Source organism: Selaginella moellendorffii, unplaced genomic scaffold (assembly GCF_000143415.4).
Source record: "Selaginella moellendorffii unplaced genomic scaffold, v1.0 SELMOscaffold_74, whole genome shotgun sequence".
Lineage (NCBI taxonomy): Eukaryota > Viridiplantae > Streptophyta > Lycopodiopsida > Selaginellales > Selaginellaceae > Selaginella > Selaginella moellendorffii.
In genome coordinates, this window is record NW_003314335.1 from 850,948 (window position 1) to 870,165 (window position 19,218).

At 44.0% G+C, this 19,218-nt stretch overlaps 2 protein-coding genes across 2 annotated transcripts in view; both read left to right on the forward strand.

The window, feature by feature from the left end:
* Positions 1-19,114, forward strand: part of LOC9659853 — a 40,738-nt gene extending 21,624 nt beyond the window's left edge. The window contains exon 6 of the mRNA XM_024660439.1: positions 19,096-19,114. The gene's annotated coding sequence lies outside the window, so the exon portion shown is untranslated. The remainder of the gene's footprint in view (positions 1-19,095) is intronic.
* Positions 17,743-18,948, forward strand: LOC9658773 (caffeic acid 3-O-methyltransferase). Its single transcript, XM_002986475.2, has 3 exons — positions 17,743-18,448; positions 18,499-18,563; positions 18,619-18,948. The coding sequence occupies exons 1-3, from the start codon at positions 17,743-17,745 to the stop codon at positions 18,928-18,930; spliced, it is 1,083 nt and encodes a 360-aa protein (XP_002986521.2). The 3' UTR covers positions 18,931-18,948.
* Positions 19,115-19,218: the final 104 nt, after the last annotated feature.

Consider the following 19,218-nt stretch of genomic DNA (forward strand, 5'->3'; position numbering starts at 1 on the left):
ACTTCTTGACAGACGGACAAACGGAAAGGGTGAATAGGCAGCTGGAGGATTATTTGCGATGCTATGTCTCGGGAGACCAGACCGACTGGGTAAGTCATTTGGGACTTGCGGAAATGTGTTATAACAACTCACCACATTCGAGCATCGGGGTGAGTCCATGGGAAGTCATCAATGGGCGAGCTATTGAAGGTCCTGTGGAACTCGGCGTGGCCGAGTATCATGGAGAGTTACCCGCAGTGGAGGCATTCACGGCGGAAAGACTCAACATTTGGAATCTAGTGAGGGATTCCTTGGAACGAGCTCAACAAAGGCAAACCAAGTACGCGAACCTAAAGCGCCGGGATGTAGAGTTCCAAGCTGGGGAGAAGGTGTGGCTGAACACCAAGAACCTTAGGCTACCAAGTGGGATCAGCCGAAAGTTGACCCAAAGGTAAAAATGCATGTATTCCTGTAAATGAATTGATCTTGAGTTCCTTAAGCAGGTTCGCGGGGCCTTACGAGATTGAGGCACGAATCGGTAAAGTGGCTTACCGACTCCGACTTCCTCGAGAGATGGGGAAGATGCACCCAGTGTTCCATGTGAACTTACTCAAGCCGTACTTTGAGGATCCGCTTCGCAAGGACCAAGTAAGACCTTTACCTGAGGTTATCCAAGGGGAAGAGGAATACGAAGTCGAGGCCATCCTCAATGCGCGCAAGAGCAAGCGACAAGGACGCGAGGTGAGAGAGTTCCATGTGAAGTGGAAAGGATTTCCACACTGCGAAGCAACATGGGAACCGGAGGAGAACCTAGCGAACGCGCGAGATCTAGTGGAGGAATTTCTGCAAGGCAGAACTCTATGTACTTATGCAAAGTTCAATTAAAAATATATCAATTTGCAAAGTTGAGCAAGTGGCATATGTTGGGACCCGAAGGCGCGCCGAAGGTGAGCTAATTAGCATGGGTTAGCTAGGTCGACCAGGCGTAAGGAGCTACGCCCGACTCCCTGCGGGGATGTCGAATCCGTAGACGTATTCTACGGAGGTTGGGTTTGAGTCCCAACCCCCTAGTAAAGCAAGGCTGGGTTCAAGTCCCGACCCCATACTAGGGCGTGGTGAGGGGTGGAGTATAGGGACACCTATATTCCGTTGTCATGAGCTCTTGGCCGGGGAGGCTAACTTAGGCACACCGCTAAGTGGGGGGATGCCCCCGGAGACATGGTCAACAAGTCGTAGGATAAAAAAGAGACGTTCGATGTGGGCATCGAACTTCTTCTATGGGTGGTGGAGTTGTAAGGAACCAACTCGCCGAGGTGTCGTAGGCTAAGGGAACCCCGAAAGCATGACCAAAATGACAAGGAGTTCATCGGATGGGACCAAGTCAAAGATCGAGTCCAAGACCGACTCTAGGACCGAGTTCGAGATAGAGTCCGGAATCGAGTCCAAGACCGACTCGGGGACCGAGTTCGAGTCCGAGTTCGAGACCGAGTTCGAGACGGAGTCCGAGATCCGAAATCGGGTCCGAGACCGAGTCCGAAGTCGAGTCCGAGGTCGGGCCCGAGATCGGGTCCGAGATCGAGTCCGCGATCGAGTCCGAGACCGAATCCGAAGTCGGATCCGAAATCGGATCCGAGATCGAGCCAGAGACTAAGTCCAAATACTAATACGGGTCAAGGGGTGAAAGCCCAAAGCGTGCGTCCCCCAGGGGGGGGGGGCTGCAGGGGGTTCCAAAAGTATAGTAGGGATAGTGAGGTCCAGGAACCAGTTTAGAAGGGACTCTCCAGTGGGGCTCCCAAACTGACTTGAGGTTGGGACTGGGACCGAGGGGCCTTGGGTGGGAGTGAGCATGGACTTGGTTGGTGCCGGAGGGGCCATCCAAGGAAGTGCTCAAGAGCAGCTCCCACTCCCGAAAGGGAAACCGATTGCGGTGCTCCCGGCTCATGTGGAGTGGTGCCCCACTTGAGTACCATGCGGCTCATTGGTCCTCGCCCTTCCTAGGGGCTTGGGCCTTCCTTCGGGATGGAAGTGGGGGGTGAGAGGTACCCATACCGGGCCGTTAGGCCACGGTGTTTCGCCCCGGCGTCCCGAAGCAAGTGTTGCACTCAAGACTTGGGATTTAGAGGGTCCCATGATCAAGTCTTGTGGTACCAAGGGATGTTAGGAACCTGGAAGCTTGGTGTGCTTGGCTGCTTGTGCTTGCGGGGAGTGTAGCCGAACCTTAAGTCCAGTCTAACCCGGGGAGGGGGATTGGGAGTGATTTGGGAATCCGTGGAAGGATGGCTAACACTCCGTTGCTCGTGCAGTGAGTAGCTGAAACCAAGTAGGAGTTGGTACCATAGGCGAGAACCTTGGCAAAGGGACTTAGCAAAAGCCAAGGCAGTGTTGGACGGATAAACGAGGTAAGCTGGCAAATTGGAAAGGAAAAATTTGTGGCTTACAGAGGCATCCCTCGCTTGGCGGTGTGCCCAAACCAGTCTCCCCACTGAGAGTCCATGACCACCAAAATATAAATGTCCTCATATTCCAAACCATCACCATGCCCTAGTGATTTGGGACTCGAACCCAAGCACTAGAGGGTCGGGACTCGAACCCAACCTCCGTATATGCATCTACGGATGGCATCACACCGGATGCCTGGCGTGACTCCCCACGCCGGTGCACCAACTTATACTTAAAGCGTGCTATAGATCACAGCTTAGGAACCTAGTTCCTCCCCACTGCCAAGTCCTCTCACTTGACAAGCCTGTGATCATGCATGGACTCCTCCATGCTTGGCCCCATGGCCCACCCTTTTTTTGAAGTTATCACCTTCAACTAGGGTATTTGTTCCCCTAACTTGCCAATCTCGCTTGGGCAAGTCCTCCGACCACGTAACATGGTTCCTGCACAAGCGTGAAAGCCCTTGATCATCGACTTTCGTTCAAAGCCCTCTCTTTGAACACTCGGGAACTACTTCCCTAGCCTTGATAGCCTTGCCTCATGGCAAGCTTCAAGACTACGCTTCTGCTGCGCCACTCTGATTTCATGCGTTCCTTGAACCATTTACGCTTGGCCTTTCTAGGTACTAAGCTACCTAGAATCCTCTTTGGGAACTTTGAAGGAACTCTGTCCCTTAGCTTGCTAAGGCCTCCCTTTTTTGCAAGCTTTCCAATTACCATATAGTCTAACATGGACAATTCCATATTTTAGACTCTCCATGGCATCACGGTTGCTAGCGGCAACACCCTCGAGCCCCCACTTGATTCTCCACTCCCAGCTGGCATAACCAACCTTGGTTATGCCCTTCGATTCCTATGGTTCGGTTCTATCCCTTTACTTCTTGCTTTTGGCTTCACACCTTTCTTTCGGTCATTCTCCTCCAGACTAGGAGGATAGCTTTGCACTTTCTATCATGCCTTAGCAAGTATTCTTAGGGATGAACCTACCCGATAACCTAGGGAGTGGTTCCTCAATCTAGGTATGCTCACCATATAATCCCACACACCGGGATTACATTGTTGCTTACGGGCCTTTGCATGCCCATTGCTAGCCTTGCCAAAATTCCATTTTTGGCTTTGTCCAATTCGAGTAGACAGTCTTCTCCTGTCTCCGCCACCTTGGACGTTTGGATAGCACCTACTATCCATCATTCGCTAGGGACTTAGTCCCTTGGGCCTTATCTATTGCCCTCACGACATCAAACACCACCTCCTGGTGTTCTAGAGTGTTCGGGTGTCCCAATGACGGCTTCCTTGACAATGAGTATTTCCTTTTATGACATTGACTTACTATATCGCAACATAAGCAACTTATCCCCCGTAAGGGTATATCCACTTCCCTATGCCATTAAGAAGGCTTGGGTAGCTACTTTCTACCCGTTTAACCAATTATTTTGCACCTCTTGCTTAGTTGCCTCGTAGTTGTCAAGTCCTACAACTCATTGCTGGTGCTTCCACACCTCCATCATTATCTGGGTCACCATACTCCAACTGCATGCTCTGCAACTTAGGCTATGCCATTCCCATTTCTATTAGGATTCCTTTGGCAAGGGGTTCTCATGAACCCACCAACATAGCCTCAAGGTATCACACATTGGCACATTTGGTGTCTCCACACCATCAGCTCCACGAGCCTACCTCTATGACACTTCTTCTTTGTGTCTAAGTCTTTGCCAAGACCAATACCACTCTTTCTCATGCCAACCATCGGTTAGCACAGCACCATAGAGGTCACACACAACTTTGTGTCAAAGTTGTTTTTTTTTTGGGAACACCTTTCCCACGACTTTAGCATGGCACATTTTGTCATCGATGAGATACCCTCTGTTCTCATCCTTGGATCCTATGATCCCCCCCATCCTTCGTGGGGTACAACACACCTCAATCCAAATGCTTCCATCAGTCCTTTTAGGACCATCCCTTGACTCTACTTGAGTCATCTAGCAGTTTTGGACTTGGTTAATCCACAGACCTGTAAGGTCCTACTTGTGAGGCACTAGCTCACTGGAATACACTTCTTGCATTCCTGTCCTACTCAAAAGGACTATTTTCACAAGTGTTACTTTGACACTTGATTTTGTTCTCTGGGGGCAACCTCTGCCCCTTAGGACTACTTGTCCATGTAATGAGAATACCAACTCATCTTTAAGTACACCCCCCAACTCCTTGGGTTGTTCCAGCATTTATTAAAGGTAGCCCCGGCTACCATTTCAAGGACTTGAGTCCTCTTCCGTATTTGACCTCCCACGATCATTACCTCTAGTCTCACATTCATGAGCACCAACCTCAATTATATGAGGATAATCTTGTGACTCCTTTATTGTTTTGGAGTCTACATCTTTCCCGTGATCCCAACTATAGTTGTTTATCACAACTACGTTAGCCCGTTTGTTGCGTCAAACGCTCATTTGGATCACATCCTCAGCTCTCTGAGGAGACCTTATACTGTTCCCAAGATCCCAAAGTCGTTCCATTATTGGCCCTTTTCTATCCACCACATTGTGCCCAAGTTCACGCATGAACTTGAGTGGAGAGCCATGTCCTCTCGACATGCTACTCCTCCAGGATAGGCCCACTCCTAGGACCTTCCGATGCCAACATCAATGGTGATATACTTGAGCACCAATAAAAGTCGGACTAAGGAACAGCTCCGATACCAAATTGTAAGCGACTAATTTTTCCATTTTACTTTAGTCACTTAACCACACCTCCGACCACTTGGAGGAGTCTCATTCACCACCTCCACAAGTCTCAGTTAGGACTTGGGGCTTGCTAGCCCCGAGAATGGCATCCATGCCACTCAACCTTTGCACTTGGTCTAAGTGCTCCACGTGTCCAATCCCATGATCGACACCCCAAGGTACCACCGACATATCGGCCCGTTACGCTGAGGCCATGCCTATTCACCTTGGTCACATCGGTGGTCCAACACCACCTACATTGCAATCTTGTCTCTCATAGACTGGGCCATCCATCGATGAGTGATCATCCCAGATCCACTCCTTAGCATCCTTAGGATGCTCCTAGACTTAGGGAATAACCTTCCCCAATATCTCTTCCCCGGTCCCACCAAGTCCCTCTCTGTCGATGGCCGTGTTCACCAACACTGCCACTGGATCAAAGCCCGCAGGCCCGAGCTCTAAGTCCAACTGTCCTCTGGGACTTCCTCACTGGGTGACCGTGTCCTTTGTCACCACACCAGAGGGCCACTCCTCTTCCTTTCCACAGTCTGGGACTTTGGGACAACATTTCGGAACACCGTGGCCTTACGCAAGCCTCATGGGTACTTTCCCCGCCTTTCGCCTTTAGGTGCTCTAGCCATGGGCCTAGAGCAAGGTTCCGTTGAGCCACGATAGGTATCCAAGTAGGTAGTGCCACCCACACTTGGACTGGGAGCATCGGCCAGTCGATCTCCCGGGGGAACTAGAGCTGGCTCTTGAACACTTCACCAAGCTACCCCGCTTGTCGGTCCGTGTTCACTCTAGTCTTGGACTTCCCAGTGGGCAGCTCATCACCCAACACTGGGTCCGGCCTTCCTGGGCCAAACTGGCCTTTCCTGGCCAAACTGGCTCCACTGCAGTCCTCCCCCTACTATACTTTTGGAGCTCACCAAACCCCCCAGGGTCTGGGAGACGAACGCTTTGGGCTTTCACCCTCTCAAGCTCGGACTCGGACTCGGACTCGGACTCGGACTCGGACTTGGACTCGGACTCGGACTCGGCCTCAGTCTCGACCTCGGCCTCGGTCTCGGTCTCGGTCTTGGTCCCGATCTCGGTCTTGGTCTCGGTCCCGTCTTGGTCTTGGTCCCGGTCTTGACTTCGAGCTCCATCTCGGGTCCATCTCAGACTCCATCTTGGACTCCATCTCAGGTCCATCTCGGGTCCATCTCGAACTCCATCTTGGACTCCATCTTGGACTCCACCTCGGACTCCATCTCGGGTCCTTCTCAGACTCCATCTCGGACTCCATCTCGGGTCCATCTCGGGTCCCATCTCGGGTCCATCTCGGGTCCATCTCGGACTCCATCTCGGGTCCATCTCGGACTCCATCTCGGACTCCATCTCGGACTCTATCTCGGGTCCATCTCGGGTCCACCTCGGACGCCATCTCGGACTCTATCTCGGGTCCACCTCGGACTCCATCTCGGACTCCATCTCGGACTCCATCTCGGACTCTATCTCGGGTCCATCTTGGGTCCACCTCGGACTCCACCTCGGACTCCATCTCGGGGTCCTTCTCGGACTCCACCTTGGACTCCAACTCGAGTCCATCTCGGACACTTCCACGTGTCATGTGTTGGTTCTTTCGGGTCCTTTTTTGGACCCTCACTTATTGCTCTCTTTGTGTTTGTTCCTCGAGCACTTCGTTGGGAGTTCCACTCCCGCTCTCGACCTTTCAAGTCGGGGCTTTTAGTCCAAACGTGTTACGCTCGTTTGGTTTTCACTTTGGCCACCACCACATGGCACCCTTCCGGCTCCACTTTGGGGCCTAGGGATTTTGTGTCTCACACCTTGCTATTGCTTCTTGAGTAGCTTGGTGTTGGATTAGTTTTGAGTTTGGTCAGAAAGAGAGTGGCATGAACTTGTCCGTATTGTGAACAAAAGTTAGTGGTGTCGGGTGTTGTAAATCTCTATCGGTGGGGTGTGGCATTTATGTTGCATTTTGTCGAATCAAGTTGACATTTGATATTCACATAAACCTTTGAAGTAATGACATGGGCATTGCTTATAGTGGTGCTTGATTGATGATCAAGTCATTGTGATACTTATATCATATCCATGTGATAGTGAGCAATGTGTTTACGAAGTTGCTTGGTTAAACGATGGTCAACCCCAAACTGGTTGATGGAGAAGCTAGTCTACTTGCACGAAGTAGCATTGTAGTAGCTTTGACTGGATTCTCAATGATGGTCCATTATGCTAAGCTTAAGTTGGTACTTTGTTCCTTGAGTTTGCCCATTAAGGTGTTGGAAAAGGGTTGTAGCATTCATTTGCTATAGCTCGTCAGTTGATCTGTTAGCACTTGGAGTAAATTGTTGGATGGAGAAAATGTGTAGTTGAGGTATTGACATCACTAGCACTTGTGTTAGTGGAAATGGCATTGTTATTTCAAGTGACGAGGAAGTTTTCCTTAGAGCTTGATTTTCCATATCATTTTTTTTGTTAGTGTTTTGGTTTCACATTGGATCTTGAAGGTGATTGAAGAAGAGTGTTAGTGCAATGTGGATATCCGAAGATGTGGTCTTCGTGATCAAGCCTTGGGTGTTCACTTTGCACTTTGTGGATGTCGGTGTTGGATGTCGGTTATATGGGCAAAGATGTTCAATACTTAAGCATATTGTTGGATCATGAGAATTTGTGTTGAGGTGAACTTATGTGAAGTTGTTGGTAGGAGGAAGTTGGTTAAATCTTGAAAGTTTGCAATCCTGGACTGAGAGTCATTCTTTCTCTAGGATGGAAATTTTCCACAAATTTTCTTAGACTTCTCCAATGGCTGATCTGTTGGTCACTTTGCTGAAAACCATTCCATTTTTGTAAGTCAGTACAAACTAGTAAAAGGGTTAGAGTTGACTTTGGTTAGCTTAAACCTTAGTAAGTAGTTTGTATGATGCAACCCGAAAGGGGATGCTAACTTTGGGGCTAAGGCAATTGAGTTGGATAGAGTCTGGAGTTGGTGTAGAAAAGTGGCCGTTACGCTTTTCTAAGAAGGGTGACCCTTATACCTTTCTTTTGTAGCGTTGTGCTTGGTGGCAGGTTGCACCTTGCATTACGTTAGACTCTATGAGAGTAGTGAGCTCTCACTGATCTTGACTTAGTCTTGGTAGCCCTGTGCCTTGGCTGAGGATGGTGATATCCAACTTAGTTGTTTGAGGTTGAGATGTTGGTACCCGTACTATAGCTTTGTCTATGAGGAGGTTGTGTACCGATATGAGTCCATCTCATGGTCTTCACTTTAGTTTCAACTGAGTGTTGATCGCATAGCTAGCCTCTTCAAGGTATGCTCAAAGCTAGTGGCTAAATGTTTTAGTGAGCTTATTGCGGTTGAGTTGGATTCGAGTGGTCATTTAGTTTGTGCTTGTCTATGAACTTTTATCTTGTAGCTGGGATATCACATTCATGTTAGACAAGTATATAACTTGATGACAAGAGTTGGTATTTGGGTCTTGTGAAGGCAAGTTGAGGAGTGATTGTTAGTTGCTTTGCGACTAGTGATTACTTGTAGACTTCATCAAGGACCGTTGACACTTGCTTTGCTCGATGATGATTTAGCAGTGATGGGCTTGCTTTACCGGATGGTGTTGCGGAGGATTGTGTCATTAGGTTGGCATGGTTTTTCCATGTTGGCATGTCAATTCCTTTGTTGATATCATTTGGTTACGTTTGGTCTATAGTGTTGGATTTCATTGAGTCTTGGATGTGGTGATTCACTCCTTGATGATATGTTATCTGTAACTGAGTTTTTGCTGAAGGATTGGTTTCGGATACTAAGTATAGTATCTTCGACTTTGGTTAGCTTGGTTGCTGGAAAGCTCCGAGTGGTGATTCACTCTTGCTTTTTTCTAGCTTTGTCCTAGTGTTGATGGCATTGAAGTGATGCTTTGTCATTGACATAGTTGATATTGAGACTTGAGTGAAATGAGATGCCTTTCCTTCGGATTGATATTGAGTTTCATTAGTCTTGATGAAAATAGTGTTGATGATTTGGCTTTAGCTTTGTGTTGTTAACATTCATGCATTTGCTAGTTAGCAACTGTGTTGACGTTCAAATGAATTGAGTGGCAAGTTGAGTTAGTTGTGTTCTCGACGAGATTGTTTAGTAAGGGTTGAGCTTTAAGCTTTTCCTTGAAAAGTGATTTAGTCGTGGACTATACTAACTCTACAAACGGAAGAGTTAGTGATCGATATTGGAAAGTTTGAATCCTTATTGGGTTTGAATTGGAACATATTGATCATTGATGATTTCCCTTGTGCTTGTTACGACGTGAGCTACGTCTTGCTATAGATGGATTCATGGAGGATCGATTAGATGATCACTTGTTGAGCATAACTTTGCTATGCTTGGCTTTTGAATTGATGCAGACATGCTCTTCATTAGTTTTGCATTATGAAGTTTAACTTATGGATGTGTTGAGGAGGATGTTGTGGGTTATACCATGATTTCTTCTTTAGCATTGAAGTTAGTTCGTGCGAGACTCGTGATCATTATTAGGCAAGACTTAGTTATAGGCTTCTTCGAGCTTTTGGTTCATTGAGTTTTGTGCTCATTATTCCATTTGCTACAAGTTGTTGGGGAAGGCATTTTGGCTCCTAGCTTCGATGTTGAAGTTAGTATTTGCATTTAGCAATCATTAGTAATGATTGACTATCATCTAGGATGATTGATTATTGTTATCAAAGGTTTTGCTTGATTATTGTTAATCTAGAATGATTTGCTATTCTTCGGGATGGTGGATTCCTTCTTAGACGATGATTCTGCATATCTCATTTTGATAGGATGATTAATGATCTTTCATGATGGTTAGTTGTTATTTTCGATGGCTTATAGCTTTTCGCATTACCACATGTTCTTTGTGGTTTGCTTTGGTTTGGTCTCTTGGGTTTGAGACATCAGTAGGATGTTGCTAACACTTGCTTAGGCAACTTGAGTTCCTTGGTGTTGTTGATTGGGATCTATTCGGATTGGCTAGTGTGATAGTTGGATTGAATGGGTGTTTGTTGGTCTTACAACATTCATTCTGTTCTGTTGATTATTGCTTGAGTTAGTTCTGATAGGCTCGGATGTTATTTCCTTCGGGTGATACATTCACGAGCATTGTGCTTGTCAGTCAATGATACTTTGTGTTCTTTGAGTTATCTCTAGTAAGTTGTTGGCTTACTGTCTGCTATTTTCGGTAGTTAAGTTTCATCATTGAGTTTACTTGATGATATACTTGTTATTGAATTTTGTTGGATGGTGAATCCTGTGTTTATCAATTTTGATGATCTTGGTGGTTCCTATAATCAACTACTAGTTTATTAGATGATAACATACTTAGAATACTTTGTGTTCTAATATAAGATTTATTCACTGATAATTCCAACTCTAACATATCATTGTCTATGACTTTGATATTGTCCATCTATTGATCTTTGAGTTTGGGCCAATAATGGGCAGACTGGCTTCGGCACTTTGTGTGCATGGTGAAATCTCTAGTCATGGGGTAGCTACTGTCGACTGGTCACATAACCCGCCTCTCTGTTGATGTTCTTTATTCCGTTGAAAGGGCGTGACCGTGTAAACAACTCTAACTGCATGTTTACAGTAGTCTATCTAAACCTTACCGACGGGTTTGGTTTCTTTGCTCAGGAGGGTTGGGGCCTCTGGCTTTTCTCTCTATGTCCTTGCGGGCAGGAGCATATCACACTTTTGTAGCTGGGTGACACCCAGAGCAGCAAGGGTGGCTAACTCCGTTGGTCATTTCCTTGTCGGCGACGGCCGGAAGGTGTCTGAGCTGGTAGCGCATCCGCGTTAGACAAAGAGGTTGCCCCTTAACTCATTTAAGTTGGTGCATTTCTCACATAGTGTGAGTACCATGAACTTTCCTAGAGTTGTTTCCTTGATGGTATTCTAGACTCGAGTATGCATCGACGAGGACGTCGATCTTCCCAAGGGGGGGAGAGTGTCGCGAATGTGACTTCGGGTATCGAAAATTACCTGTCGGCTAGTCCTTACGGACACTCTTACCTTACTGCCACGATGGCAGGAGGTCGGTATTGCTGGTTCCCTTTATTAGCCCCTCTTGTTCAAGTGTTAGTTTACTGGGCTTAGCATCTGTACTTAGCCAGATGGACATAAGGTAGGAACTCCTATGTGTTTCTAGTTGAGCATACTCGGCCTGGCTCTTAGTTCTCTTTTGCTCTGTCTTGCACTGGCTTGGCAAGAACTCTCGCGTATTGAGATTAGTCCCTCAATATCGCTGGATGATAGCTTACCGTGTTTGCCAAACACCCTCGCTATCATGCCCTTTGTGTTAGTCTCATTTCGGTCCCAAATGCTAATTATGGAAAGTGTCCAGATTTGCTCATTTGGCATATCTACGGAATGTAGAGGGTGGCCTGAACACAATGGTGTTCGTCCTATGTCCAAATTCACAATCTAGGGACATTCCATATTTAATAAGTTTCGAGCTTGTCCCAGAGACTAACTCTTGATACTAAGGGAGGCTTGGGTGAAAGCCCAAAGCGTGTATTCCTCAAGGGGGGGCTGTGGGGGGTTCCAAATGTATAGTAGGGATAGTGGGTAGGTCGGGCATGGTTGGCCAACCTGAGGCATAGTCTAGCTCCTGTTTGCATGCCTGTCCTTGTTCTGCGTCCAACTTGGGTCTAAGCCCAAGTTCCATTCCATGCTAGTTGGTGGAGTACCCATATCCTCACGTTAGGCCACCGGTATGCCAAAATAGCGCCAGACTCTATTTGGCTCCGTTTTGTGTGCTGGTCCTGGCATTGGGATGCTGGTTACTCTAGGACTGTTCCAAGTTGCTCCGGGCTCCTGTCCCTTCGCTCCTTGGGCTTTATGCTAGGGAGTTGCTCCGTGGTTCGGTTCCATCACTCCTTGGCTCCACACTTGGGAGTTTGGCACCGTTCCTTCGTTCAGTGGCCCAAGGCCCTGAACCTCGGGTTCCTATGGACATGTGGCATGGACACATGGCATGTGACACGTGGCATCTGTCACGTGGCACAAAGAGGGTTTAGGTACCGCTTTGTGGTGTTATCCTATGGTAAATCACCATAGGATAAAGGGTCAAAACCACGTGCGCTACATCAATTGACAATTAAATCATTGTGATACTTATATCATATCTATATGACCATGAGCAATATGTTTACAAAGTTATTTAGTTAAATAATGATCACTCCCAAAGTGGTTGATAATGAGGGTAGTCTACTTGCAAGAAGTAGTATTATAGTAGCTTTGACTAGATTCTTGATGGTGATCCATTTTATGCTAAATTGGTACCTTTGTTCCTTAATGGTTTTGGAAGAGTTATAGCATTTATTTGTTAACTTGTTAGTGAATCTGTTAGCACTTGAAATAAATTGTTAGATGGAAAAGATGTGTAGCTAAAGTGTTGACATTACTAGGACTTGTGTTAGTGAAAGTGAGTGATGGAAGAGTTTTCCTTAGAGTTTGATCTTCATGTCATTTTTCTCGTTAGTGTTTTAGCATTGTATTGGATTTTGAAAATGATTGAAGAAGAGTGTAAATACAGTATGAATATTTGAAAATATGGTTTTCATAATCAAGTTTTAGGGTATTCATTTTACATTTACAGATATCGTTGTTGGATGTTGAAAATATAGAATATTATTCGATGCTTAAGTGTATTATTGGGTCATGAGAATTTACATTGAGGTAGACCTATCTGAAGATGTAGTTAAGAAGAAGTTAGTTGAGTCTTGAAATTTTACATTCTTGGACTGAAAATCATTCTTTTTCTCGAATAAAAAATTTTTCTATGAATTTTCTTAGACTTTTCCAATGGCTAATTTATTAATCATTTTGCCCAAAAACCATTCCATTTTTGTAATCTAATACAAGTTAGTGAAAGGGTTAGAATTTATTTTGGTTGGCTTAGGTAGTTTGTATGATGTAAATGAAAGGGATATTGACTTTTAGGGTTAAAGCAATTGAGTTGAATATAGTCTAAAGATGGTGTAGAAAAGTAATTATTGTATTTTTTTAAAAAGGTGACCCTTATGCCTTTCTTTTATAGTGTTATATTTTATGGTAGATTTCACTTTGCATTTCATTAAACTCTATAAAAGTAATAAGATCTTAGTAATTTTGATTTGATCTTGATAGTATTGCACTTTGGCTGAAGATGGTAATATCCAACTTAGTTGTTTGTGGTTAAGTTGTTAATACTCATATTATAACCTTGTTTATGAGGAGGTTGTGTACCTTATGAGTTTATCTCATAGTTTTCACTTTAATTATGATTGAGTGTTGATCATACATAGCTAACCTCTTTGGTTATACTTAGAGTTATTAGCTATATGTGTTAGTAAGCTTATTGTGGTTCGATTGGATTCAAGTGGTCATTTAGTTCATGCTTGTCTATGTTCCTATATCTAATACCTAGAGTGTACCTTTCTATTGGACAAGTATATAATATAATAACGCGAGTTCAGTGTTTGGGTTTGTGAAGGCAAGTTGAAGAGTGATTGTTGGTTGCTTTGCAATTAATGATTGCTTATAGACTTCATTGAAAACTATTAACACTTTCTTTGTTTAATAATGATTTAGTAGTGATAAATTTGTTTTACCGAATAGTGTTGTAAAGGATTGTATTGTTAAACTTACATGGTTTTTCTATATTAGCATGTCGATTTTACTTCTATCAATATCATTTGGTTGCATTTAGTCCATAGTGTTGAATTATATTGACTCTTAGATGTGCTGATTCATTCTTTGATGATGTATTATTTCTAGTTGAGTATTGGTCTTAGATACTAAGTAAGGTATCTTTGGCTTTGGTTATTTTGGTTGCTAAAGAGTGTTAAGTGGTGATCGGCTCTTGTTTTCTTCTAGTTTTATTCTGGTATTGATGGTATTGAAGTGATGCCCAATTGAGTATTGGTCTTAGATACTAAGTAAGGTATCTTTGGCTTTGGTTATTTTGGTTGCTAAAGAGTGTTAGGTGGTGATTGGCTCTTGTTTTCTTTTAGTTTTATTCTGGTATTGATGGTATTGAAGTGATGCCCTATCATTAATATTGTTGACATGGAGATTTGAGTGAGATTCTATAAGATTGATATTGAGTTTCATTAATCTTAATATAGATAGTGTTGATGGTTTAGTCATAGCTTTATGTCATTGGTATTCATATATTTGTTAGTTATCAACTATATTGATGTTCAAACGAGTTGAGTAGTGTAAGCTCCTGAGTTTTGGACTTAACCCCAAATATCAACCGATTGGAAAAGGGGGTGCACGGAAGCTGAGAGCCATAGCTCTCCCGAGAGTGGGGCTTGACACCCTACCCCTTGGGTCGAGCCCAGCAGGAGCAAACTAGACCAACCAGATGTCAATCAACATGTGGTGTGATTCCCTTATCCAACCAACAGAGTCAGACTTGAGACCCCTCTGATACCAAATGTAAGCTTCTGAGTTTGGACTTCCCGGGAGGTCACCCATCCCAGTACTATTCAAACCCAAGGACGCTTAACCCCAAATATCCCAAGACCTTTAACCGATTGGAAAAGGGGGGTGCACTTTTGTTCATGGGCCCTTTTCCTCTATATTTGAACCCCATGGATCATCTCTCGAATCGTTCCCTTTGGTTGCTTACAAATAGCAAGTTAAGTTAATTGTATTCTAACCGAAATTGTTTAATAAGGTTGAGCTTTGGCTTTTTCTTGAAAGTGATTTAATGCTAACTTTACGAAAGGAAGAGTTAATGATTAATATTAAAGTTGTTTGTTACTTATTAGATTTGCATTGGGGTATATCGATCATTGATGATTTTTTCTTATGTTTGTTATGAAGTGAGTTATGTCTTGCTATAGATAAATTTATAGAGCATCATTGATAATCACTTGTTGAGTATAGTTTCGTTATACTTCACTTTTGCATTTATGCAAATATGCTCTTCATTAGCTTTTGCATTATGAAATTTAACTTATGAATGTGTTAAAAAGGATATTATAAGTTGTATTATGATTTGATCTTTAGCATTAAAGTTAGTTTATGCAAAAATTGTGATCATTATTAAGCAATACTTAACTATAGGCTTCTTCAAACTTTTGGTTCTTTGAGTTTCCTGCTCATTATTTCATTTATTAAGAGTTGTTGGGGAAAACATTTTAGCTTATTAGCTTTGATGTTGAAATTAGCTTTTACATCTAACAATTGCCTATCATCTAGGATAATTGATTATGGGGCCTGATAGCAAAGGTGTCTAATGGACATAATAAGCTATTATATAACAATATTGAGGGACTAGATTTAATATCATGGGGGTTTTTGATACTAGCAAGTGCAAGTTTATAATACGAGTTTCTCAAACCAAGTCAAATATGCTCAGCAAAAAATATATAAAGGTTCCTACTTTATATTTATCCAATCTAAGTACACATACGTTAATTAATTTCTCAACTAGCTCAAATGGAAACTATAAAAAGAACTAGATAATAATGCAATGTACAGCATTCCACACCTATAGATCCAGTGAGATATCTCATTTAGTAGCCTTCTATCAATTTGGCATTTACCTACACAAGAACCTCCTTATTTGTTGATAAACCACTCACTCGTTTAGTGCTTGTTATATTATATATATCAAGCCATTGACAATCAACAACACATAAAACAAGCTCCCATATTATAAATTAGTCCCCATTTATGAAAAAGATATTGGAGCATAAAATCATTGCTATGGTCCTCAATTACAAGACTGTGTGCTGCCAATGCTAATCAAGAGTGCCCACCATAAAAAACATATTGAAAATGAACTAGCACACAATGCCACCTAGAAACCTAAACTGATAATGTGGTGCATTGCACCCATATGACATGAATAAGGGTATGCATGACCATGCCAAAAAAAATACATATTTGTAAGTTTTAAAAAGTTTTAGTGTTTACAAAAAAAGTTATATTTCAAATGTATTTTTCAAGATTTGACTTTTGATGTGTGGAGCTTGCTTCCTCCTGCGAAACCTACTGTTCACGTTAGGCCTGCTTTTGGAAAAACTAAGTTTGGCATCTCTGAACCATCACATCACTTTTTCATTGTTATACTCTTGAGTTGTTCATTTACCGAACTCTTCCAAGTTTTCTGTTAACTACAGTCTTTCTCACCTTTACCAAAGACCATCCCTAATCAACTTAAAAGCAGCACGTGGAATGTTTGAAAGCAGCTGAATCATCTCCTCCTCCTCAAACTGCAAGTATAACTTTAATAAAAAAAACCTGCAACAAGACTTACATTGGCCGATTGAGTTGGCTCTATACACTTCATGGTCTGGGAGCCTGGAGGCTCTCCCTGGCAGGGCTCCACAGTCTATACACCAATTCATGGAGTGAGATCAAGAGAGTTTGTTCCAGTCTCGCTTATGCCTTTGAAGTGATACTCCCATTACATATCTTCTTGAGGCTCATATCATCTCCATTGACTGCAAGAGCATGCACACGTAAATTCTGGGCCGGTCGCTCCACTGACAGCAGCCGGTCAAGCGATTTGTGTTACAAAGATCGGAATATTCATCATATCACTCAGATGTTGAAATAAAAAACGTTGAACAGTCATGCTGGAGTACTCGATCCTAACCCACTCGTTGGTTGCCGGATTCCCCACCGCCAACTCCACCTCAAGTGCTCGAGAGCTCACAACCGACCATATGAAACCGCTGTCTGGAATCACAATGCCAATGCTCAGCGATCCTTCTCTCAAACAAATCTCTAGCCTTGTCCAAATTTTCACGCCGAGCACAAGCAGCCAACATCGCATTCCATGAGGAAAGACTCCTCTCGGGCATCTGATCGAACAGTTGCTCTGATTTTAAGAGATCGTCATTCTGTACGTCGAGATCACGTCCCTGTGAGGCATCGTGTCGAAAATCTCGGTGGCCTTTTTAATATGCCTACGCTGAAACCATAGTATTCCACGCAAAGTCGTCCTTTTCCGGCATTTCATTCGCTGGAGGCGGGTTTTTGGAAGAGGCTGAATCTGTGCTTCAGGCAATGCCATACAAAGGCCTTGTTGCCTGTACGACTATGATTGCAGCATATGCCCACGACGGAACAGCAGCTCGACCTTTTCAAAATGCCCTTAAGCGGCATATGCTGATAACACAACGGTCCAGGACACAGAATCTCTCTGTGGCATGTTTTCCAGCATGTTTTGAGCCTTTCGAAGTTTCCGTTTCTGGGCATATGCAATCAAGACGTTGTTCCACGAGAATAAGTTCGGAGTGCTAACTGTGTCAAAGATGCGACGGGCTTGCTCAGTTTCTCCACATTTCCCATACATTTCCACCAGCAAGTTATTGAGATATCGGTTCCTACAGTGCCTCCCAGCGCTGATATGTGCGTGAATTTCTTTCCCTCTGGAAAGGTCTCGGGAAATGGTGCACCACTTGACAATATCCACAGAAGACGAAAATCAACATCCATAAGCCTGCTTCATCTGCCAGGAATCGTTTGTATATGCAAGTGGAACCTCTCTATTCAATTGGTGGCGTGTTGCATTATCCAAACTACATGTAATATTTAAGAACTCGAGAGACAGAGCTGCCTACACGCGATGGGTTCTTTGGGAAGTATGGTCTTACAGGACGATGATCGTCTCAGAATCATGGAGTTCGGCACAATGTGTGGCATTCCATCGGCTCTAAACGCAGTGATCAAGCTGGGAATTCCAGATATCCTTTCAAGTTCCCAAGACGCCCCCCTTTCTTCCGCTGAAATCATCGCCCAAATCCCGGCCTGTGGATCATCCGGAAGTGGAGCCAACTTGGACAGGATACTCCGAGTCCTGTCCAGCGTTGGAGTCTTTCAAGAGTCTCTCCACGATGGAGGAATCAGGAAGTATGGAGTCACTCCTCTTTGCAGGTACCTCGTCACAAATCCCAGCAATAGTGGATTGCCACTTTCTTCCTGGGTAACTCTCAACCAAGATGTGGTTTTCATGAAGACTTGGGAGTTTTTGTACCAATCTGTGACTACTGGAGCTGACCCCTTTACTGCTGCGCATGGAAAGCCGGTGTTTGATCTTACAGCCAATAACCCGCGGTTTCGGGGGATATTCGACTCTGCCATGTCCGATAACTCCAATGCTTACATGCGATTGGTTGTAGAAGCTTACGATGGTTTCCAGGGGGTAAGAACTCTGGTTGATGTTGGCGGAGGTATTGGAAACAGCTTAAGAGTTATTCTCGGTCGCCACCAAGGAATCAAAGGGATTAATTTCGATTTGCCTCATGTTATATCTAAAGCTCCAGATTTCCCGGGTACGCTCTGATTTGATTCATTACTTCTATGTAACTTCTTTTGGATTCAGGAGTGGAGCATGTGAGCGGTGATATGTTTGATAAAGTTCCACAGGGTGATGTAATTTTTATGAAGGTGAGATTTGTGATTCTTTTGGGATCTGAAACGTTCATTTTTTTATCTTGCACAGTGGATTTTGCACGATTGGAAGGATGAAGCATGCATCACTTTACTGAAGAATTGCTATGAATCACTCCCGAGCAGAGGAAAGGTAGTGGTGGTGGACTCTATATTGCCATCTGGGACAAACCACAGCTTTGGCTCTAGATTTGCACTTAACATGGACTTGCTCATGCTAGCGTATACAGGAGGGAAGGAGAGAACTTTGGAAGAGTTTGAGGCATTAGCAAATGCTGCTGGTTTTGCAGAAGTCAAGGTGGTTATTACACTAGATTTCTTATCTGTATTAGAAATGCATCGATATTCTGAGAAACTTATTTAAATCCCTTGGTCTCGTGTTTCTTTTGCGGTGTTGGTACACCATGTAAATAGTATATAAATAAATGAATGAACTATAGATATTAGATGATATTCTTAAAATATTTAAGTAGGCATATAAAAGGTAATGGTTAATTTCCTTATAGAAAGAAGCAAGTTTTTGTTCTAGGGCATTTTGTTCCAGGAGCAATTGATTTTGGAGGCGAAATCCAAGGTGTGATAGGTGCCTTGAATCATGGAGATCAAGGGCCACATTCAGTGCCAAATTTCAGGAGAAATTCCTGGATGTAGA

Excerpts from the sequence above, each read along its gene's own strand:
- LOC9658773 (XM_002986475.2), top strand. The coding sequence starts at position 17,743 with ATGGGTTCTTTGGGAAGTATGGTCTTACAGGACGATGATCGTCTCAGA. Across the intron at positions 18,449-18,498 it reads TAAAGCTCCAGATTTCCCGG|GAGTGGAGCATGTGAGCGGT; the intron begins GTACGCTCTGAT and ends TTTTGGATTCAG. Across the intron at positions 18,564-18,618 it reads GTGATGTAATTTTTATGAAG|TGGATTTTGCACGATTGGAA; the intron begins GTGAGATTTGTG and ends TATCTTGCACAG.